A 24,660-nucleotide genomic window follows, 5' to 3' on the forward strand; every position below is an offset into this window, starting at 1 on the left:
CCTCTCTCTCGGTCGGCTTTCTATCATCAGCGTGCTAGGAAGCAGGTTTGCACAGTTGCCCGCGGTAACACTGTTGCCGTCGGCAATTCGATAATACTAGTAGCCGTATTCAAAGAAGAATCAAGGCCTCACTTGTATTCTTCCACTACTTATTCTCTGTTCACCTGAATACGTTCTCCTTCCGCAGTTTGTTATGAATACTCAAACACTGAATACCACTATCTTTAAAGTTGATCATTTATTTCTACTTTTAAAGTTGATACTTTTCATTGTCAGTGATCTGGTAGTAGAGACAGGATAGAGGACTCTACATGAGACAACCAAACAGACTGTCTGTCCACAGCCCTGGTCCTTCCTCCTATGTTCCTTGTTTATATTACTGGTGAGGTGTGATGTTCTTGTTGTGATTTTACATTTCAGCAGGCACTCTTATCCAGAACGACTTCCACGAGCAATTAGGGTAAAGTGACTTGCTCAAGGGCACGTCGTCAGATCTTTGACCTTGTCAGCTAGGGGATTCAAATCAGTGACCTTTCGGTTACGGGCCCAACGTTCTTAACCACCAGGCTACCTACCACCTAGATGTGTTCTGCTCTTGTTCCTACTGTAATGTGTTCTGATCTTGTTCCTACTGTAATGTGTTCTGCTCTTGTTCCTACTGTAATGTGTTCTGCTCTTGTTCCTACTGTAATGTGTTCTGCTCTTGTTCCTACTGTAATGTGTTCTGATCTTGTTCCTACTGTAATGTGTTCTGCTCTTGTTCCTACTGTAATGTGTTCTGCTCTTGTTCCTACTGTAATGTGTTCTGCTCTTGTTCCTACTGTAATGTGTGCTGCTGTACTTCTTTGTGTCATTTCGGCAAGTAAATGGTCCTTTAGTCAAATGCAAATCATTTTATAACGTTTTTCTGGATTTTTTGGTTGTTATTCTGTCTCTCACTGTTCAAATAAACCTACCATTAAAATTATAGACTGATAATTTCTTTGTCAGTGGGCAAACGTACAAAATCAGCAGGGGATCAAATACTTTTTTCCCTCACTGTACTGGAGGAGAAGTGCTGGTGGAAAAGTACTGGAGGAGAGGTACAGGAGGAAAAGTACTGGAGGAGTGGTTTGGGAAACACTACTCTATCACTACTGTTAATGTCATGGTGTTGTTGTGTGTTTCTGTCTTCAGAGAAAACCCTGACAGGACCTTCTACTGGTTCTTTGAAGCATCTTGTCCAATCGCAAGAGACAAAGGTGAGTTTTTAGACACGGACACACGGACACGCACGCACGCACACACACACACACACACACACACACACACACACACACACACACACACACACACAGTTGAAGTCGGAAGTTTACATACACCTTAGCCAAATACATTTAAACTACATTTTTCACAATTCCTGACAATTAATCAAAGTAAAAATTCCCTGTTGTAGGTCAGTTAGGATCACCACTTTATTTTAAGAATGTGAAATGTCAGAATAATAGTAGAGAGAATAATTAATTTCAGCTTTTATTTCTTTCATGACATTCCTAGGGTGTCAGAAGTTTACATACACTCAATTAGTATTTGGTAGCATTGCCTTTAAATTGTTTCACTTGGGTCAAACGTTTCGGGTAGCCTTCCACAAGTTTCCCAAAATAAGTTGGGTGAGATTTGGCCCATTCCTCCTGACAGACCTGGTGTAACTGAGTCAGGTTTGTAGGCCTCCTTGCTCGCACACACATTTTCTGTTCTGCCCACAAATGTTCCATAAGATGAGGTCAGGGCTTTGTGATGGCCACTCCAATACCTTGACTTTGTTGTCCTTAAGCCATTTTGCCACAACTTTGGAAGTGTGCTTGGGGTCATTGTCCATTTGGAAGACCCATTTGCGACCAAGCTTTAACTTCCTGACTGATGTCTTGAGATATTGTTTCAATATATCCACATCATTTTCCTACCTCATGATTTCCTCTATTTTGTGAAGTGCACCAGTCCCTCCTGCAGCAAAGCACCCCCACAATATGATGCTGCCACCCCCGTGCTTCACGGTTGGGATGGTGTTCTTCGGCTTGCAAGCCTCCCCCTTTTTCCTCCAAATATAATGATGGTCTTTATGTCCAAACAGTTCTATTTTTGTTACATCAGACCAGAGGACATTTCTCAAAAAAATACGATCTTTGTCCCCATGTGCAGTTTCAAACCGTAGTCTGGCTTTTTCAATGGCGGTTTTGGAGCAGTGGCTTCTTCCTTGCTGAGCGGCCTTTCAGGTTATGTCAATATAGGACTCGTTTTTCTGTGGATATAGAAACTTTTGTACCTGTTTCCTCCAGCATCTTCACAAGGTCCTTTGCTGTTGTTCTGGGATTGATTTGCACTTTTCGCACCAAAGTCTCTAGGAGACAGAATGTGTCTCCTTCTTGAGCGGTATGATGGCTGCGTGGTCCCATGGTGTTTATACTTGCGTACTATTGTTTGCACAGATGAACGTGGTACCTTCAGGCGTTTGGAAATTGCTTTGAGTTTGAAGGTAGGCCTTGAAATACATCCACAGGTACACCTCTAATTGACTCAAATTATGTCAATTAGCCTATCAGAAGCTTCTAAAGCCATGACATAATTTTTGGGAATTTTCCAAGCTGTTTAAAGGGACAGTCAACTTGGTGTATGTAAACTTCTAACCCACTGGAATTGTGATACAGTGAATTATAAGTTAAATAATCTGTCTGTAAATAATTGTTGTAAAAATGACTTGTGTCATGCACAAAGTAGATGTCCTAACCGACTTGCCAAAACTATAGTTTGTTAACAAGAAATTTGTGGAGTGGTTGAAAAACTAGTTTAAATGACTCCAACCTAAGTGTATGTAAACTTCCAACTTCAATTGTACACACACACACACACACACACTCATTTCTGGTGTAGGTAAGAATCTCGCAAACTTCCTGTCATGTGACCCACCCAGAAAACCACAGCAGCCTGCCTGGTTACCATGGATATGGGCTGAGACCGACATACCCAGCGACAGACAGACAGACAGACAGACAGACAGACAGACAGACAGACAGACAGACAGACAGACAGACAGACAGACAGACAGACAGACAGACAGACAGACAGACAGACAGACAGACAGACAGACAGAGAGAACCACCAATAGGACAGGACCTCAGCAGATAGGACATTAGTCAAACTGAAAGTGAGGGGGTGTGGTGGACCGTGTTCTTCAATTAAAAGCATGACATGAGTTTGGTGTTTGTAGTTGTACGTGTGTGTGTGTGTGTGTGTGTGTGTGTGTGTGTGTGTGTGTGTGTGTGTGTGTGTGTGTGTGTGTGTGTGTGTGTGTGTGTGTGTGTTTATTCATCCTGTCTCTCATTTTGTCCTGTGTAGATCCTGATGTGTTGTTTCAGTATCCTGAAGACTTCAGTGATGAGGTAGAGACACCAGTCTTCCACACACACACACACACACACACACACACACAAACACACACACACACACACACAGGTACCTGTGCATACAAATGCAGTACAGATTCCTCCGTGTCTAACTTCATATACATTTCAAATATTTTGTCTGTTCATAATGCGTGTGCGTGTGTGTGTGTGTGTGTGTGTGTGTGTGTGTGTGTGTGTGTGTGTGTGTGTGTGTGTGTGTGTGTGTGTGTGTCCAGGAATCCCGCCAGACCCTACCAAGGTTCTGCTTTCCCTATGACATAGAGAGGTAAGTGATAATATGTTCTTACTGTGGCAAGAGATGATGGACACATAGAGAGAGAGAGATTATGAACATACAGAGAGAAAGAGATGATGGAGACATAGAGAGAAAGAGATTATGAACATACAGAGAGAGAGAGATTATGGAGACATAGAGAGAAAGAGATTATGAACATACAGAGAGAGAGAGATTATGGAGACATAGAGAGAGAGATTATGGACACAGAGAGAGAGAGATTATGGACACAGAGAGAGAGAGATTATGGACACATAGAGAGAGAGAGATTATGGACACATAGAGAGAGAGATTATGGACACATAGAGAGAGAGATTATGAACACACAGAGAGAGAAAGATTATGGAGACATAGAGAGAAAGAGATTATGAACATACAGAGAGAGAGAGAGATTATGGACACAGAGAGAGAAAGATTATGAACATACAGAGAGAGAGATTATGGAGACATAGAGAGAGAGATTATGGAGACAGAGAGAGAGAGATTATGGACACATAGAGAGAGAGAGATTATGGACACACAGAGAGAGAGATTATGTACACATAGTGAGAGAGCGATTTTCATCTGTCCTTATTCCCTCCCTCCCTCCCTTTCCCCTCCATCCATCCCTCCTCCTCCCCCTCCCTTCTCTCCCTCCCTCCCTCTGTTCATCCTTTTCTTCCTCACTTCATCCACCCTTCCCTCCTCCTCCTCCCTCCTCCTTCCTCCACCTCCTCCGCCCTCCTCCTCCTCCCTCCTCCTCCTCCTCCCTCCTCCTCCTTCTCCTCCACCCTCCTCCCTCCTCCTCCCCTCCCTCTTCCTTCTCCCTTCTCCTCCTCCTCCTCCTCCCTCCTCCCACTCCCTCCCCCTCCTCCTCCCCCCTTGCCCCTCCTCCCTCCTACTCCTCCTTCCTTCCTTCTTCTCCTCCTCCCTCCTCCTCCTTCCTCCCCCTCCTCCTCCCTCCTCCTCCTCTCCCTCCTACTCCTCCCTCCTCCCTCCTCCTCCTCCCTCCTCCTCCTCCTCCTCCCCCTCCACACTCCTCCCTCTTTCTTCTCCTCCTCCTCCTCCCTCCTCCTCCTCTCCCTCCTCCTCCTCCCTCCTCCTCACCCTCCTCCTCCCTCCCCCTCCCTCCTCCCTCCTCCTCCCTCCTTCTTCTCCTCCTCCCTCCTCTTCCTCCTCCTCTTCCTCCATCAGAGTGAGAGATGTGGTAGCAGTGCAACACTTCACCTTTGTGTTGACTGACTTGGAGGGATGCCAACGCTTCGGCTTCTGTCGCCTCACCAGCAGCTCACACACCTGCCTCTGTATGCTTAGGTAAGAGAGAGAGTGTGTGTGTGTGTGTGTGTGTGTGTGTGTGTGTGTGTGTGTGTGTGTGTGTGTGTGTGTGTGTGTGTGTGTGTGTGTGTTTGTGTGTTCATTACTGTATTTAGTGACAACATTAACCATATACTACTGTCATAATATGTGTAATTGTGTGTTGTAGCTACCTACCTTGGTTTGAGGTGTTTTACAAACTTCTGAACAACCTGGCTGACTATCTGACCAAGGGACAGGTGAGTCTCTTAATAACCTGGCTGACTATCTGACCAAGGGACAGGTGAGTCTCTTAATAACCTGGCTGACTATCTGACCAAGGGTCAGGTGGGTCTCTCAATAACCTGGCTGAGTGTCTGTGGGTTTCATCCCCTCCCTCCCTCGTACTTGATTGATAAATGAATGTCACTGTCTGAAGAGAGTTGGGCCAATAACCGAAAGGTTGCTGGTTCAAATCCCCTGGCCGACAAGGTGAAAAATCTGTCGATGTGGCCTTGAACAAGGCACTTAACCCTAATTTTCTCCAGGGGCGCAGCACTACTATTACGGAGCCTGTAAAACATGTCACTGCACCTACCTGGTGTGTGAAAAATAAAACATCTTAATTGTTTTCATGGGATGAGTTTGACACCCCTGCTTTATACTGGACTGTATTGTGTCTACAGTTCTTTACAGTCAAGTTCCTTCACACATTTTCCTGGCTTTTATTTGTCAATTGAATTAGTATTTCATTAGTATTGAATTAGTATTTCATAATTAGTATTTCATAAGCATTTAATTAGTATTTCATAAGTATTTCATTAGTATTTCAAAAGTATTTCATAAGTATTTCATTAGTATTTCAAAAGTATTTCATGAGTATCGCTTGCTTCTCAACAGACCAATGAGATGCGAGAACTGCTGGCCGCCCTCTACACACATCCCCTGCCATTGGCTGTCGGCTCTGTCACTCTGCAGCTGGTAAGCCTCAACTAGTCTATTCATCACAACTTAGTATTTTGTCCCATCAATTCTAATTCCAATTGGAAATTCCAATTCCAAACCATTATATAGGAAACACAATCATATTACATTACGCGGTTGTCATTTAAAATGTTTTCTGTGTTGTAGTGTATCATGTGGATTTGTTATTAGATAGAAGGGTTTTCTGGGCTGTGTGGTAGTGTGTTGTGTTTCTCTCTGAGGGAGAGAAGCTATTGGTCAGGACAGAGATGCCCCGCCCTGCTGGACATGCCCCCCTCACCCCAGGGAAGGGGCAGGAAGGGGTGAGTCCTGGAAACCTGCTAGGTCTGGACTAATACCTGGAACCTAAAACCTGGTCTGTTTTAACACCTAGAACCTAAAGCCTGGTCTGGACTAACACTTAGAACCTACAACCTGGTCTGTTATAACACCTGGAACCTAAAGCCTGGTCTGGACTAACACCTAGAACCTAAAGCCTGGTCTGGACTAACACCTAGAACCTAAAGCCTGGTCTGGACTAACACTTAGAACCTACAACCTGGTCTGTTATAACACCTGGAACCTAAAGCCTGGTCTGGACTAACACCTAGAACCTAAAAATTGGTCTGGACTAACACCTGGAACCTACAACCTGGTCTGGACTAACACCTAGAACCTAAAACCTGGTCTGGACTAACACTTAGAACCTAAAACCTGTTCTGTTCTGACTCATAAAACCTTCAACCTGGTCTGGACTAACACCCACTAGAACCTTAAAACTGGTCTGCTGCACTAACACCTATAACCTAAAACCTGGTCTGGATTAACACCTAGAACCTAAAACCTGGTCTGGATTAACACCTATAACCTATAACCTGGTCTGGATTAACACCTATAACCTATAACCTGGTCTGGATTAACACCTAGAACCTAAAACCTGGTCTGGATTAACACCTATAACCTAAAACCTGGTCTGGATTAACACCTATAACCTATAACCTGGTCTGGATTAACACCTATAACCTATAACCTGGTCTGGATTAACACCTATAACCTAAAACCTGGTCTGGATTAACACCTATCACCTATAACCTGGTCTGGATTAACACCTATAACCTATAACCTGGTCTGGATTAACACCTATAACCTATAACCTGATCTACTACTAAACCAAGACATAGTTAACACCTAAAACTAGACTAATCAAAAATCTAAATCACCTGGACACTCGGTGAACCCTGGTTCTCTCAAAATCATCTCTCAGAACCAGACCTGATAACAGGATCATGATGGGTCTACCAGTACTAACATACACCCAGATGTTGTTCTTTCTGACTAGGACTGCACCTCAAATGGCATCCTATTCCCTGCATAGAGCCCTATGCGCCATGGTCAAAAATAGTGCACTTATGGAATAGGGTGCCATTTGGGATGGAAACTACCTGCTACTTGTTCCCTTCTTCCCCAGGTCCCGTACTTCATCGCGCCAGACCCCAGAGGGCTCCCTTCCATCCCTGAAAGTGTGAGTCTGCTGTCAATGTAATACACTAACCCTGACCCTAACCCTAACCCTAACCCTGACCCTGACCCTGACCCTGATCCTGACCCTGACCCTAACCCTAACCCTGACCCTGATCCTGACCCTAACCCTAACCCTGACCCTGACCCTGACCCTAACCCTGATCCTGATCCTGACCCTAACCCTAACCCTAACCCTGACCCTGACCCTAACCCTGATCCTGACCCTAACCCTAACCCTGACCCTGACCCTAACCCTGATCCTGATCCTGATCCTAACCCTGATCCTGACCCTAACCCTGATGTATTCACCACACTGGGTCGTACAGATGGTAGATGTATTCACCACACTGGGTCGTACAGATGGTAGATGTATTCACTACACTGGGTCGTACAGATGGTAGATGTATTCACTACACTGGGTCATACAGATGTTAGATGTATTCACCACACTGGGTCGTACAGATGGTAGATGTATTCACCACACTGGGTCGTACAGATGTTAGATGTATTCACTACACTGGGTCGTACAGATGTTAGATGTATTCACTACACTGGGTCGTACAGATGGTAGATGTATTCACCACACTGGGTCGTACAGATGGTAGATGTATTCACCACACTGGGTCGTACAGATGGTAGATGTATTCACCACACTGGGTCATACAGATGGTAGATGTATTCACCACACTGGGTCATACAGATGGTAGATGTATTCACCACACTGGGTCGTACAGATGTTAGATGTATTCACCACACTGGGTCATACAGATGTTAGATGTATTCACCACACTGGGTCGTACAGATGGTAGATGTATTCACCACACTGGGTCGTACAGATGGTAGATGTATTCACCACACTGGGTCGTACAGATGGTAGATGTATTCACCACACTGGGTCGTACAGATGGTAGATGTATTCACCACACTGGGTCGTACAGATGGTAGATGTATTCACTACACTGGGTCATACAGATGTTAGATGTATTCACCACACTGGGTCGTACAGATGGTAGATGTATTCACCACACTGGGTCGTACAGATGGTAGATGTATTCACCACACTGGGTCGTATAGATGGTAGATGTATTCACCACACTGGGTCGTACAGATGTTAGATGTATTCACCACACTGGGTCATACAGCTGCAAAGACAAGATATGAGGTCACAATCACATATATTTACAACCTCTGACTAACCACCCGCCCCCCCCTCTTCCCAAACAGACCCCCCTCCTGTGTCGAAAAACAATTAATTGTTAGATAGGTGGTGTTATTGTCCCAGCTTGAGTCCAGAACCTTTGCTTCTCCTCCACCCACCTCCCTGTCTTCTTTATCAGTCAGGAGAGGCTTTGAGACTAGGGAGTGCACAGTCCTGCAGCCTGCTACAGTCTACTTCTTTATCAGCCAGGAGAGGCTTTGACACTAGGGAGTGCACAGTCTGGCAGCCTGCTACAGTCTACTAGATAATTATCCTTCTCAGACAGAAAGAGCTATTTCTGAGAATAAGCAATATACAATTATAAACATACTAAAACATGCTCAAGGCAATTAGTCCGTTTCCAACGATAGTATATACATCTCATAGATGACCACTGTCTTGACATTGATTATACTATACATCTCATAGATGACCAGTGTCTTAACATTGGTTATACTATACATCTCATAGATGACCAGTGTCTTAACATTGATTATACTATACATCTCATAGATAACCACTGTCTTAACATTGACAGAGAGATCGTTACGGGAAGATAAGACATTATAAAGTGTCCATGGTTACGACAGGTCTTACATTACAGCGGTACCTGAATGCTTTAAGAAAAGTGGTACCTATTTTTTTTTATACTGTGTGTGTGTGTGTGTGTGTGTGTGTGTGTGTGTGTGTGTGTGTGTGTGTGTGTGTGTGTGTGCTACAGAGGAACCTGACAGAGTTGGTGGTAGCAGTAGATGTGTCTAACCTCCTCCAGCTCTATGCCAGCATGTTGTTTGAGAGACGCATCCTCATCCTCTCCAGCAAACTCAGCACAGTGAGGACACACACACACTATACCTCAACAACTCACAAAACTTCATTCTCAAAAGTTGCTTTCCGTAATTTCTAACAGAAATGTATGCTGTTCTGATTGGTCTCTCTCTCTCCCTCCCTCCCTCCCTCCCTCCCTCCCTCTCTCTCCCTCCCTCCCTCCCTCCCTCCCTCCCTCCCTCCCTCCCTCCCTCCCTCCCTCCCTCTCTCCCTCTCTCCCTCCCTCTCTCTCCCTCTCCCTCCCTCCCTCCCTCCCTCCCTCTCTCTCCCTCCCTCTCCCTCCCTCCCTCTCTCCCTCTCTCCCTCCCTCCCTCTCTCCCTCTCTCCCTCCCTCCCTCCCTCCCTCCCTCCCTCCGCTCCAGTTGACAGCGTGTGTTCATGCCCTCAGTGCTGTGCTCTACCCCATGTACTGGCAACACATCTTCATACCTGTCCTGCCCCCACACCTACTGGACTACTGCTGGTCAGAGAGAGAGACAACACACACACACACACACACACACACACACACACACACTGAAATTTATATATTAAAGCACTCGATCTCTCTCTGTCTCTCTCTCTCTCTCTCTCTCACTCTCTCTGTCTCTCTGTCTCTCAGTGCTCCGATGCCCTTCCTCATAGGAGTCCACTCCAGTCTGACAGAGGTACAGTAACTACAGCATCTCCATGGTTTCCATAAGGATCTAATGGTATTTCCTCCCTCTGACAAGCAGACAGGACCTGCAGGGCAGTATGAATCATACAGTATACTATGAGACCACATCGGAAAATAACTGACTGATGGACAGACGGATTGACGGACAGACTGTTTTTGTGATTGATCGATTGACTGATTGATGGACTTACTAATTGACTGATTGATTAGTTGATTGGTTGGTTTGTTGACTGACTGATTGATTGATTGATTAGTTGATTGGTTGGTTTGTTGACTGACTGATTGATTAGTTGATTGGTTGGTTTGTTGACTGACTGATTGAATAGTTGACTGATTGATGTATTGATTGATGTATTGATGTATTGATCGATGTATTGATGTGTTGACGTATTGACGTATTGAAGTATTGATGTATTGACGTATTGATGTATTGACGTATTGATGTATTGATGTGTTGACGTATTGACGTGTTGATGTATTGATGTATTGACGTATTGACATGTTGACGTATTGATGTATTGACGTATTGACGTATTGAAGTATTGATGTGTTGACGTATCGACGTATTGACGTATTGAAGTATTGATGTATTGATGTATTGATGTGTTGACGTATTGACGTGTTGATGTATTGATGTATTGACGTATTGACATGTTGACGTATTGATGTATTGACGTATTGATGTATTGACGTATTGATGTATTGATGTATTGATGTATTGATTGACATATTGCTGTATTGATGTATTGATCCAGAGAGTGAGAAGCCGGGGGTTAGAGGATGTGGTGATTCTGAATGTAGACACCAACACTATAGAGGCTCCCTTCGATGACCTGAAGAAGATACCAGCAGATGTGGTAATGTGAATGTCTGTGTGTGTGTGTGTGTGTGTGTGTGTGTGTGTGTGTGTGTGTGTGTGTGTGTGTGTTGGTGTGTGTGTGTGTTTGCATGCCTGCTTTCACGCATCCGTGCGTTTGAGCAAGTAAGCAAGTTTAGATGTGTGTGTAACTTGCATGTGGACTTGTGTGTGTGTGTCTGTGTAACAATGTGTGTGTGTGTGTGTGTGTCTGTGTAACAACGTGTGTGTGTGTGTGTGTCTGTGTGTGTGTGTGTGTGTGTGTGTGTGTGTACCAGGTATCAGGTCTGAAGTTGTCTCTGAAACGTCAGGCAGCGTCAGCAGGTGTGGGCGTGGCCAAGGCCTTCCTCAGGGCTCAGGCTCTGCTGTTTGGAGGATATGGAGACGCTCTGAAGGGAAACACGGTTAGAACAATAATACTCTGGAATACTCTGGGAACACGGTTAGAACAATAATACTCTGGAATACTCTGGGAACACGGTTAGAACAATAATATACTGGAATACTCTGGGAACACGGTTAGAACAATAATACTCTGGAATACTCTGGGAACACGGTTAGAACAATAATATACTGGAATACTCTGGGAACACGGTTAGAACAATAATACTCTGGAATACTCTGGGAACACGGTTAGAACAATAATACTCTGGAATACTCTGGGAACACGGTTAGAACAATAATATACTGGAATACTCTGGGAACACGGTTAGAACAATAATACTCTGGAATACTCTGGGAACACGGTTAGAACAATAATATACTGGAATACTGTGGGAACACGGTTAGAACAATAATACTCTGGAAACACAGTTAGAACGGTAATACTCTGGAAACACAGTTAGAACAATAATACTCTGGAATGCTCTGGGAACACAGTTAGAACAATAATACTCTGGAATGCTCTGGGAACACAGTTAGAACAATTATACTCTGGAATACTCTGGGAACACAGTTAGAACAATTATACTCTGGAATGCTCTGGGAACTCAGAACAATAATACTCTGGAATTCTCTGGGAACACGGTTTGAACGATAATACTCTGGAATACTCTGGGAAAATGGTTAGAACAATAATACTCTGGAATACTCTGGGAACTCAGAACAATAATACTCTGGAATACTCTGGGAACCCGGTTTGAGCGATAATACTCTGGAATACTTTTGTAACTCAGTTAGAACGGTAATACTCTGGAATACTCCGGGAACACGGTTAGAACAATAATATTCTGGAATACTCTGGGAAAATGGTTAGAACAATAATACTCTGGAAACTCAGTTAGAACAATAATACTCTGGAATACTCTGGGAACACGATTTGAATGATAATACTCTGGAATACTCTGGGAACACGGTTAGAACGGTAATACTCTGGAAACATAGTTAGAACAATAATACTCTGGAATGCTCTGCCACCACGTTTAGAACGAAAATACTCTGGAATAGTCTGGGTACACGGTTAGAACAATAATACTCTGGAAACACAGTTAGAACAATAATACTCTGAAATAGTCTGGGTACACGGTTAGAACGATAATACTCTGGAATACTCTGGGTACACGGTTAGAACGGTAATACTCTGGGAACACGGTTAGAACAATAATACTCTGGAATGCTCTGGGAACACAGAACAATAATACTCTGGAATGCTCTGGGAACACAGAACAATAATACTCTGGAATGCTCTGCCACCACGTTTAGAACGAAAATACTCTGGAATAGTCTGGGTACACGGTTAGAACAATAATACTCTGGAATAGTCTGGGAACACAGAACGATAATACTCTGAAATAGTCTGGGTACACGGTTAGAACGGTAATACTCTGGGAACACAGTTAGAACAATAATACTCTGGAATACTCTGGGAACACGGTTAGAACGATAATACTCTGAAATAGTCTGGGTACATGGTTAGAACGGTAATACTCTGGGCACACGCTTAGAACAATAATAATCTGGAATACTCTGGGAACGCAGTTAGAACAATAATAATCTGGAATACTCTGGGAACGCAGTTAGAACAATAATAATCTGGAATACTCTGGGAACGCAGTTAGAACAATAATAATATGGAATACTCTGGGAACTAAGTTGGAATACATAACATTAAAATACAATAATGTGCAGATGCGTTTTACTCTGTATGAAATAATACTGTAGAATACTCTATAATACTGTATATAAAGACACCTGTTTCAATAAAGTGTTTTCTCTTCTCCATCTCTCTCTGCCTCCTCTCTCTCCATCCCCTCCCTCTCCCTCCCTCCCTCCCTCCCTCTGTAGAATGGTCAGGTCATGTTCTGTGAGGAGGTTTTCCTGGACCACAGGTCTTCCAGTATGAGACAGTTCCTACAGAGTGCTGTCCATCTGCAGCTCTTCAAACAGGTACCTGTGTGTGTGGTGTGGTGTGTGTGTGTGTGTGTGTGTGTGTATATCAGTATGAGTGCCCTCCTCCTCCTGCAACTCTTCCAACAGGTGAGTTCATCTCAAGACAGGACGCTGCCTTCTGCTGTTCTGGGGATACCATAACAAAACAAACATGAGAACAAGCAGCACACACACACATGCGGATATCAAATGTCCTCGTGGTATGGAGGTGTAAAACAAACAAGAAAAACAAGTCAACACACAAACATCAAAAGGTCATTTGTAGTCTGGATGTCTGACCATCAGCAAAATAAAATAATCCACATTCTGCAATAATCTACATTCTGCAATAATCCACATTCTTCAATAATCCACAGTCTGCAATAATCTACATTCTTCAATATAGCTCCACTTCCTCAGGTGTTCATTGTCACAACAATTCAACCGTTATGTCTTTGTCAGGATTACAGAAAAAACGGTTCTAAGTTTATTATTAGAAACATAGTGATATTCAGTAGAACGATCTTCTCAGGGTTGAATAGGAGTCACTATGATATACTAACGAAGCAGTTCATTGACTGGGTTTTTGCTTTTCAGTTTATTGATGGACGTCTGGAGCTGCTGAACAGAGGGATAGAGCCAGACGACCTGTTTGAACAAGAGATGCTACAGTGTGGAACAGCAGAAGCAGGTGTCTGTCTGTCTGTCTGTCTGTCTGTCTGTCTGTCTGTCTGTCTGTCTGTCTGTCTGTCTGTCTGTCTGTCTGTCTGTCTGTCTGTCTGTCTGTCTGTCTGTCTGTCTGTCTGTCTGTCTGTCTGTGTTTAAGTCCTCACAAACCGATGCTGGCCAAACAATCTAGTTTTCATCTATATTTTTCATAGCTGTCTAATTACCACAACAAACTGATGCTGGCACTAAGACCACACTCAACAAGCTAAATAAGGCCATAAGCAAACAAGAAAATGCTCATCCAGAAGTGGCGCTCCTAGTGGCCGGGGACTTTAATGCAGGCAAACTTAAATCTGTTTTACCTCGTTTCTACCAGCATGTCACAAGTGCAACCAGAGAACTCTAGACCACCTTTACTTCACACACAGAGACGCATACAAAGCTCTCCCTCGCCCTCCATTTGGCAAATCTGACCAGAACTCTATCCTCCTGATTCCTGCTTATAAGCAAAAACTAAGCAGGAAGCACCAGTGACTCGCTCAATATGGAAGTGGTCAGATGACGTGGATGCTACGCTACAGAACTGTTTTGCTATTACAGACTGGAATATGTTCCTGGATTCATCCAATGGCACTGAGGAGTTTACCACCTCAGCCATCGGCTTCATCAATAAGTGCATTGAGGACGTCGTCCCCACAGGGACCTTATGTACATATCCCAACCAGAAGTCATGGATTACAGGCAATATCCACACCGAGCTAAAGGCTAGAGCTGCCGCTTTCAAGGAGCGGGACACTAATCCGGACGCTTATAAGAAATCCTGCTATACCCTCAGACAGGCAAAGCATCGATACAGGACTAAAATTGAATCCTACTACACCGGCTCTGACGGTCGTCGGATGTGGCAGGGCTTGAACATTTTTACAGACTTCAAAGGGAAACCCAACTGCGAGCTGCCCAGTGACGCGAGCCTATCAGACGAGCAAAATGCCTTTTATGCTCGCTTTGAGGCAAGCAACACTAGAACATGCATGAGAGCACCAGCTGACGACTGTGTGATCACGCCCTCCATAGTCGATGTGAGAAAGACCTTTAAACAGGTCAACATTCACAAAGCCGCGGGTCCAGACGGATTACCAGGACGTGTACTCAAAGCATGCGTGGACTAACGGGCAAGTGTCTTCACTGATATGTTCAACCTCTCCCTGACCGAGTCTGTAATACCTACATGTTTCAAACAGACCATCATAGTTCCTGTGCCCAAGAAAGTGAAGGTAACCTGCCTAAATGATTACCCGCCGCAGCGCTCACGTCGGTTGCCATTAAGTTTTTTTGAAAGGCTGGTCATGGGTCACATCAACACCATCATGCCAGAAACCCTAGACCCACTCCAATTCGCATATCGCCCCAACAGATCCACAGATGACACAATCTCAATCGCACTCAACACTTATGTGAGAATGCTGTTCATTGACTACAGCTCAGCGTTCAACACCATAGTACCCACAAAGCTCATCACTAAGCTAAGGACCCTGGGACTAAACACCTCCCTCTGCAACTGGATGCAGGACTTTTTGGGAGGTAAGGGTAAGGGTAGGCAACACATCTGCCACGCTGATCCTCAACACGGGGGACCCTCAAGTGTGCGTGCTTAGTCCCCTCCTTTACTCCCTGTTCACCCACAACTGCGTGGCCAAGCATGACTCCAACACCATCATTAAGTTTGCTGACGACACAACAGTTGTAGGCCTGATCATCGACAATGACGAGACAGCCTATAGGGAGGAGGTCAGAGACCTGGCAGTGTGGTGCCAGGACAACAACCTCTCCCTCAATGTGAGCAAGACAAAGGAGCTGATCGTGGACTATAGGAAAGGGAGGGCCGAAAAGGCCACCATTAACATCGACGGGGCTGAAGTGGAGCGGGTCGAGAGTTTCGAGTTCCTTGGTGTCCACATCACCAATGAATTATCATGGTCCAAACATACCAAGACAGTTGTGAAGAGGGCACGACAACACCTTTTCCCCTCTCAGGAGACTGAAAAGATTTGGCATGGGTCCCCAGATCGTCAAAAACACTGCACCATCGAGAGCATCCTGACCGGTTGCACCATCGAGAGCATCCTGACCGGTTGCATCACCACCTGGTATGGCAACTGCTCGGCATCTGACACTACAGAGGGTAGTGTGTACGGCCCAGTACATCACTGGGGCCAAGCTTCCTGACATCCAGGACCTCTATACTAGGCGGTGTCAGAGGAAGGCTATGCATAGTAACTTTACAAATTACCTCGACTAACCTGCACTCCCCGCACATTGACTCGGTACCGAAGGCCCAAAAAATTGTCAATTACTCCAGTCACCCAAGTCATAGACTGTTCTCTCTGCTACTGCACAGCAAACGGTACCAGAGCACCAAGTCTAGGACCAAAAGGCTCCTTAAAAGCTTCTACCCCCAAGCCATAAGACTGCTGAAAAATGAATAACTCTCTCTTTCTCTTTCTCTCTCAGGAAGCACCAAAGCCTATCATCAACTGGTCGGCAACCTGAAGGTAAGAACTTACAGTGTTCTGTAATTTACACAACACACATCTCTTACACTTACTTGCTACTGGTTAAATAATGTCTCAAGTGTTCTGATTGGTCTGTCTGATTATTTTGCTCTGTTGGTAGAAAGGGGGAGGAGCTCTCATCCTTAACGTCAAGTCTAAGACTCACATGTACAAGTCGGTAAGTGCGTAGTGTGTGTCTGTGTGTCTTTGTTTGAGTGTGTGTGTGTGTGTGTGTGTGTGTGTGTGTGTGTGTGTGTGTGTGTGTGTGTGTGTGTGTCTGTGTTTGAGTGTGTGTGTGTGTGTGTGTGTCTGTGTGTGTGTGTGTGTGTGTGTGTGTGTGTGTGTGTGTGTGTGTGTGTGTGTGTGTGTGTGGTTTTGTGTGTGTGTTTGAGTGTGTGTGTGTGTGTGTGTGTGTGTGTGTGTGTGTGTGTGTGTGTGTGTGTCTGTGTTTGAGTGTGTGTGTGTGTGTGTGTGTGTGTGTGTGTGTGTGTGTGTGTGTGTGTGTGTGTGTGTGTGTGTGTGTGTGTGTGTGTGTGTGCTCCCTTAGTGAAATATGGTTTCCTACTAATCATTTTCTGTCTTTTCTTTCAGGCCAAACGTGGCTTGAGGAACTTTCTATCACCCAAGGTATGTGTTGTTGTTGTTGTTTTGTAGTGTGTGTGTGTGTGTGTGTGTGTGTGTGTGTGTGTGTGTTCATCTTTTCTCTATATATGTGCAGGAGCACGATGACATTCTCTCCCTTAAGAGAGGCAACTCCGTGTCAGGAACACACACACACCGCCGCAAACAATCAGATTGCCTTCAGAGCCGTTTACCAATCACACAACACTTTGGGAAGGTAAGACCTGCCTCTAATATCAATCAAATGGATTTATAAAGCTCTTTTTACATCAGCAGATGTCACAAAGTGCTGTACAGAAACCCAGCCTAAAACCTCAAACAGCAAGCAATGCCGATGTAGAAGTACGGTAGCTAGGAAAAACTCCCTAGAAAGGCAGGAACCTAGGAAGAAACCAGGCTCTGAGGGGTGGCCAGTCCTCTTCTGGCTGTGCCGGGTGGAGATTATAACAGTAAGGCCAGATTGTTCTTCAAGATGTTCAAACGTTCATAGATGACCAGCAGGGTCAAATAATAATCACAGTGGTTGTAGAGGGTGCAACAGGTCAGCACCTCAGGAGTAAATGTCAGTTGGCTTTTTATAGCCGAGCATTCAGAGGTCGAGACAGCAGGTGCGGTAACAGGTTAGAGTTTCCTAGCCGCAGGCAGAACAGTTGAAACTAGAGCAGCAGCACGACAAGGTGGACTGGGGACAGCCAGGAGACATCATGCCAGGTAGTCCTGAGGCATGATCCTAGGGCTCAGGTCCTCCAGGAGGGAAGGGAGAGAGGGAAAGAGAGAGAATTAGAGGGAGCATAATTAAATTCACACAGGACACCAGATAAGATAGGAGAATTATACCAGATTTAACAGATTGACCCTAGCCCCCCCTGCACATAGACTGTTGCAGCATAGATACTGGAGACTGAGACAGGGTTGGGTCGGGGGACACTGTAACCAATCACTGGAGGTAGAAGTTAATCATCACCACATATCTAGGATTGGATTATTCAACCCACCAATCATAAACTTAACCTCTTCTATTGTGATGATTTTGCTATGTATTGCTGTGTCGCATTATGTCATGCCTATGTCTTGTTCTGTCGCGCTATGTCAGTCTCGTCCCCGTCGTCCAGTTAACAAACAAGGCTGTCTCCTTGACGACGAGAATACACAAGAGAACAGAGACACCTGGGAAGAAGACTGGCAGGACAGGTGAGAGAGAGAGAGAGAGAGAGGGCGGGAGAGTGAGTGAGAGTGAAAAGTATTAATGAGAGACAGGAAGAGAGAGGGTGGTGAGTGAGTGAGTAAGTGATTGAGTGAGTGAGTGAGTGAGTGAGTGAGTGAGTGAGTGAGTGAGTGAGTGAGTGAGTGAGTGAGTGAGAAAAAGAGAGAGGGTGAGTGAGTCAGAGACGCAGAGTGAGTCAGAGACAGAGAGTGATGGAACCAAAATGTTCATCCATATGTGTGTATCAGTGCTGTCTCAGGCCCCGTGGCAGACCCAGAGCTCCAGGAGGAGGAGGGGGGAGACTCGGGTATGTGTGACCCAGAAGAGATGGACCTCCTGGGGGAGATCTTTGACACGCTGAGTGCCCGGAGCTCCCATGATCGCGGCCTGCTCTACGGGACACGAAGTCTAGACCTGTTTGGACCTGATACTACTGACTACATCAGACAGGTGAGGACAGCACATGACAGGACACACACACACGGAAACAGCACACTGACACACACACACACGGAAACATCCCAGACACAGACCTCATCTCCTCACCGTGTGTGTCAACAGAGGGGCCTGGCCACTCCCAGTCAGGAGAGTCTAGGTGTGTCCATCGGTGGGAGTGGCAGTCTTCACAGCTGGAACCAGGAGGAGGGGCTACATTACATGGGGGAGGGGCCAGAACAGACAGATGATTCTGATTGGCTAGGAGAGGGACAGGCGTTGTCAGAGGAAGCATCAGAAACACCTCAAGGAAGAAGAGAGGGTGGGAGGAGAGAGGAGGAGTGGAGAGAGGAGGGAAGGAGAGAGGAGGGAAGGAGAGAGGAGGAGTGGAGAGAGGAGGGAAGGAGAGAGGAGGCAAGGAGAGAGGAGGGAAGGAGAGAGGAGGGAAGGAGAGAGGAGGAGTGGAGAGAGGAGGGAAGGAGAGAGGAGGGAAGGAGAGAGGAGGAGTGGAGAGAGGAGGGAAGGAGAGAGGAGGGGATGGAAAAGGGGTTGGTGGAGGCAGAGGAGCTTAAAGTGAGGAAAGAGGTGGGGATGGAGAGATGGAATGTTCTGAGGCAAGGAGGGCAGGATGAACAACGGATGGAGGAGAGGAAGAGGGATGAAGACATCCCTATGGAGCCAGAGATTCAGTCTGAATGTATGGGTGAGAATGGGAAGGGGAAAGAAGTGGAGGGAGAGAAAGAGAGAGAGAAGATGCAGAATTACAAAGGTAAAGACCAGCAACAAGGAGAGGAGAACCAGGGGCAGGGGCAGGAGAGAGGCCCCAAGACACCAGGAGAGTTACCCAGGAACAGAGGCCCAAGGCCGGGTACTGAGTCTAGGGCCGGAGCCGGGGCAGTGGAGGACAACCATCGAGAAGGGGACAGACTCACCCCCAAAAGCACTGCTTTTCCTGGGCCTGAGAATGGCACAGCAACCCCTGCTTCTAAACAACCCCTGGGTCAGCTAGAAAGAGAAGAAAAGGGGGAGGAAATAGAGGTGGGACCCACGCCCCTTTCTCCCAGTGTTCCATCTGCTGTAGCACTGTTCCAGTCACCGGCCTCCGTGCAAACCCTCCATGGGAAGGCCCAGACCAGGGGCTCGCCTAAACTCAGTAAGCCCAGCAACACACCTCGGACCTGGGACACTATACAGAAGAGCTGCCCTCAGGAACCCAACAACACCCAGGTCTCAAATAATGACAGAGCTGGACCTGTCATAGCCACACCTGTCCTGACTACGCCTATAAATAACCAATCAGAACCAGGGGGGAACACCACAGCGCAGGAAGACCCGCCCCCTGTCAAGGTGTCTGAGCTGAAGAAGAGATTTGAGGCTTGATGATTGGTGCAGGACTGTTTGAGTGGCGCATAGCTCAGCCAATGATTTTGCAGTTTTCAAAGACTGAGGGACTTGATGAGTCAGAGAAGAAATTGGGATGGGAAGTGAAACTCAGGAACATGAAGCGCTCTGAATGTTGCAAGTAGAAATAGAATGAATAGGATTGACACAATCCCATATTCTAACCGGCAGACAGTAATTCCGATTTCTATCTGATCATTCTGTAACATTCTTATACAGGTCTATGATGTAATGCATAAGGCCAAAGGTTTTTCCCAGGGTGCATTCGCTTGGAAGCAAACGGAACCGAACGGGGAGGGACCTTTCTGAATTTTTACAATAGAAACTCTCATTTTCATTGGAAAATATTTTCAGTTTGGTTTAAACTGTTACCATTGCAAAACGTTTTGATACAACGCTAAACATTTTGCTACATTGTGCAACTATTGAATATCAGTTGTGGAAAAAGTACCCAATTGTCATACTTGAGTAAAAATAAAGATACTTTAATAGAAAACGACTCAAGTAAAAGTCACCCAGTAAAATACTACTTGAGTAAAAGTCTAAAAGTATTTGGTTTTAAATATACTTCAGTATTAAAAGTAAATGCAATTGATAAAATGTAGTTAAGCATCAAAAGTAAAAATCATTTCAAATTCCTTATATTAAGCAAACCAGACAGCACCATATTCTTTTTTTTCCAGATTGCCAGGGGAACACTCAGACATCATTTACGAACTAAGCATTTAGTGAGTCCACAAGATCAGGTAGTAGGGATGACCAGGGACGTCCTCTTGATAAGTGTGTGAATTGGACCATTTTCCTGTCAAAATGTAACAAGTACATTTGGGTGACAGGGAAAATGTATGGAGTAAAAAGTATATTATTTTCTTAAATAATGTAGTGAAGTAAAGTTGTCAAAAATAGTAAAGTAATGTGGGGATACCAAAAAAAACGACTTAGGTAGTACTTGAAAGTATTTTTTACTTAAGTACTTTACACCACTGCTGAATACACCCGTGATCATGTTACATGACATCCAGGATCCAGTTCTGTCCGATCCCTCTGACTGATGTCACTGGCTGTATTGTCCTTAGATGACCAGCAGGTGGGGCTTGTGGAACATGAATACATTAACTCAATGCACTGAATACACACTTGAAGAATTTTTTTTTTTTTTTTTTTTTTACTAAATCAAATATTTTTCTCCTGGATGATATTAAATGCACTGAATAAATGGAAGTTTTATACTTTTTGAGAGGAGTTTTATTTTTTTCACATGGATAATATCATCAGAAGTGCATTAGAAATCATTCATAGTGTCTTACCATTCTCTTCATTTTCAAGATATAAAAACACACACTAATGTTTTATACAAGGGATAAACTTAAATCATGGTTTGTATACATGTAACAGTATAACTGCCATAATAAAGAGAGACGTTTTGCATATAGAGGAAGTTTTAAATTCCCTTTTCTCTGTATGACTGACCAAATCAACAACTAGTCCACCGACAGGTAAACATGTCAACAACTAGTCCACCTACAGGTAAACATGTCAACAACTAGTCCACCGACAGGTAAACATGTCAACAACTAGTCCACCGACAGGTAAACATGTCAACAACTAGTCCACCGACAGGTAAACATGTCAACAACTAGTCCACCGACAGGTAAACATGTCAACAACTAGTCCACCGACAGGTAAACATGTCAACAACTAGTCCACCTACAGGTAAACATGTCAACAACTAGTCCACCGACAGGTAAACATGTCAACAACTAGTCCACTGACAGGTAAACATGTCAACAACTAGTCCACCGACAGGTAAACATGTCAACAACTAGTCCACCGACAGGTAAACATGTCAACAACTAGTCCACCGACAGGTGAACATGTCAATAACTAGTCCACCGACAGGTAAACATGTCAACAACTAGTCCACCGACAGGTAAACAACTAGTCCACCGACAGGTAAACAACACACCCCTGACAGGGCATTCACCTGTTGACACACGGATGACAACATCAGCACAGTTGGAGAAACTGGAGAGAACATGGAACATCCACCAGGCATGTTCTGCCATATTTAACAAGACACTTCATATACAAATACCTTTACACAATACATACAAAACATTGTTACCAATAACCCATTCTGGCTTCATGTACAGGGTAGAGGAGAGTGAGGCAATGGTAGTGACAGAGAGAGGGAGGAAAAGAGAGAGTTTGTGTGTGTGTGTGTGTGTGCAGCGTCCAGGCTAGAGTGCGTGTATCAGATGAGTCTCTCCTCCTTGGGCAGGGGCAGGCCTGGTCTCTCAGCCCCCCGTGGTCCTGTCTGTTTGCTCTCCTCTTCACTAGGCCGATACATTCCCTCCGTCCTTCTCTTCTTCCTGATCACACAGCCCATCAGGGCCAGGGCCAGACACAGCAGTAGGGCCAGACCTGGGACGAACACAGACCACAACCCCCACCATGGCCTTGGTAACGACAACACCATTTTCATGACGACGGGCCCTGAGTCAGAGAGAGAGGAAGGGATGAGAGAGAGAAGCAGGTACACAGGCAGACAGAAACACAGACAATAGGTAGACGGATGTCTCACTCACCTGAGGGTTAGAGGTGACACCGCTGGTCTCTGCTCTCACATCTGGACCAACGGGGACACAGCAGCCAGACTGACAGTGAGGGGTGCCTGTCTCTAGAGAGACAGAGTGTTGGAGAGCATCAATGAGCCAGGCCATATCAGTGAATTCAGGCCCTTTGAGGCAGTTTAGCTGTCTGTCCAAGTCTATGGAACACATCGGCATAGAAACAATGGCAGTGTATCATGGGTAATGTATCATGGGTAAATTCTGACCGACTGACTGATCTACAAATAATATTGAGTAGTTATTTGTGATTACATTTACATTACATTTTAGTCATTTAGCAGACGCTATTATCCAGAGCGACTTACAGTAGTGGATGCATACATTTCATACATTTGTTTTCCCCCGTACTGGTCCCCCGTGGGAATCGAACCCACAACCCTGGCGTTGCAAACACCATGCTCTACCAACTGAGCCACACGGGACCACGATCCAAGGTGATTTGTAGATCGGTCAGTCTCGACAGTCGGCTGCAATGTCAAACGGGTCCAGAGACGGTCTGAAACAGTGTCTCTCAACCGGGTCCAGAGACGGTCTGAAACAGTGTCTCTCAACCGGGTCCAGAGACGGTCTGAAACAGTGTCTCTCAACCGGGTCCAGAGACGGTCTGAAACAGTGTCTCTCAACCCGGGGCCCATAGTCCACGAGATAAGGGTCAGTGTGTATATAATGGGTGTGGACCCAGGTGAACTAGTACACTACAAATAATAAGGGTATCATTTGGGACACATCCCCAGTCAGAGATGAAACAGCAAACCCAGGGTTGGAGAGTCTGAACATTCCTAGCGGTGAGATAGTTAATGATCTACTCTGGGTAAACAATAGTACATGACCAACACTACACTGAAACCACGAGTTGCACAACATACAGGAAACGCAACGTATTTACTTTACTGTCCAAACAACCATTCCTAAACAACCACCGTGTGACTAGAATCTGAATACGGAATAATGAAATGCATTTGAATATTGAAGCGCTCATATTATCACGTTTACAATTATGCCTATCAAGTAAGATGAAGCAACTAATAAACTCTACGACTAGACCCATTTAAAAAACGACCGATTCTTGATGCTTTATTTTAAAAATCTGCTCAAATTGTAAATTACCATTCCATTGTACGGATCGCCTGTCAAAGTAACTATTATAACTAAACTAATATTTGAATTCAGAGCGAAACCCAGCCACATACACACGTCATATCAGAGCGCCGATAGAAGGAATGTCCGCCCAGCTGTTGGAATGCGACCGAGCCTGCTACACCTGTTTTCAGGTGCATCAATTCTAACGCGGTGCTGTTACGAAGAAATAAAACCAACCCAAAACGGTCTAAAACACGGCTTTCAGCATTCGAAGCCTATCAATCTAAGGTCCCACTGCTAAAACTAGCCCAGGCCTACTTTAACTACGTTTCAATAACACCTCTGCCAACTCTATCACGTCTGCACTACTATACGGACCTATCAAACAACACTGGCGATTGTTTAATTTAGGAGTTTTCCATGGACTTACCTACTGATAACAATGAGCTATTTTCCGAAGTCAATGGGCGGTATGAAACAGTAGTCCTCTTGGTGTAGACTAGCGATGTCCGAGGGCTACTTAGGCGATTTCTCGATTATCTTTAAAACTCCATTGAAGGTGTCAGCCCGGTGTCATTTCCACCACGCCCACCATAACGTACCTGTCCATATGCAGATGAGGACTGTTGTCACATGTACCGCAAGAGCCAATCAGTACCTAGGACTACTACCAAATGATCGCCTTTCT

The 24,660-nt window shown here is 45.1% G+C and overlaps 1 protein-coding gene and 1 long non-coding RNA gene across 2 annotated transcripts; one reads left to right on the forward strand and one right to left on the reverse strand.

Annotated features, from left to right (window-relative positions):
• Positions 1-1,110: 1,110 nt before the first annotated feature.
• Positions 1,111-19,206, forward strand: dennd1c (DENN domain containing 1C; the record flags this gene model as incomplete). Its single annotated transcript, XM_029740267.1, has 22 exons — positions 1,111-1,241; positions 3,373-3,416; positions 3,656-3,705; positions 4,888-5,007; positions 5,177-5,246; positions 5,887-5,967; positions 6,192-6,272; positions 7,418-7,471; positions 9,390-9,500; positions 9,859-9,959; positions 10,098-10,143; positions 10,910-11,011; positions 11,289-11,414; positions 13,294-13,395; positions 13,975-14,068; positions 16,558-16,598; positions 16,720-16,776; positions 17,190-17,225; positions 17,317-17,436; positions 18,313-18,410; positions 18,672-18,873; positions 18,985-19,206. Coding segments are annotated over exons 1-22 (2,052 nt in total), but the record flags the coding sequence as incomplete, so codon positions are not given.
• Positions 19,207-21,486: 2,280 nt separating this feature from the next.
• On the reverse strand, positions 21,487-24,660 carry LOC115178879 (uncharacterized). The gene is made up of 3 exons (XR_003872711.1): positions 24,403-24,660; positions 22,848-22,939; positions 21,487-22,755 (listed from the first exon to the last, which is right to left on the reverse strand). It is a non-coding gene; the product is annotated as an uncharacterized LOC115178879 (long non-coding RNA).

Source organism: Salmo trutta, chromosome 38 (assembly GCF_901001165.1).
Source record: "Salmo trutta chromosome 38, fSalTru1.1, whole genome shotgun sequence".
Taxonomy (NCBI): domain Eukaryota; kingdom Metazoa; phylum Chordata; class Actinopteri; order Salmoniformes; family Salmonidae; genus Salmo; species Salmo trutta.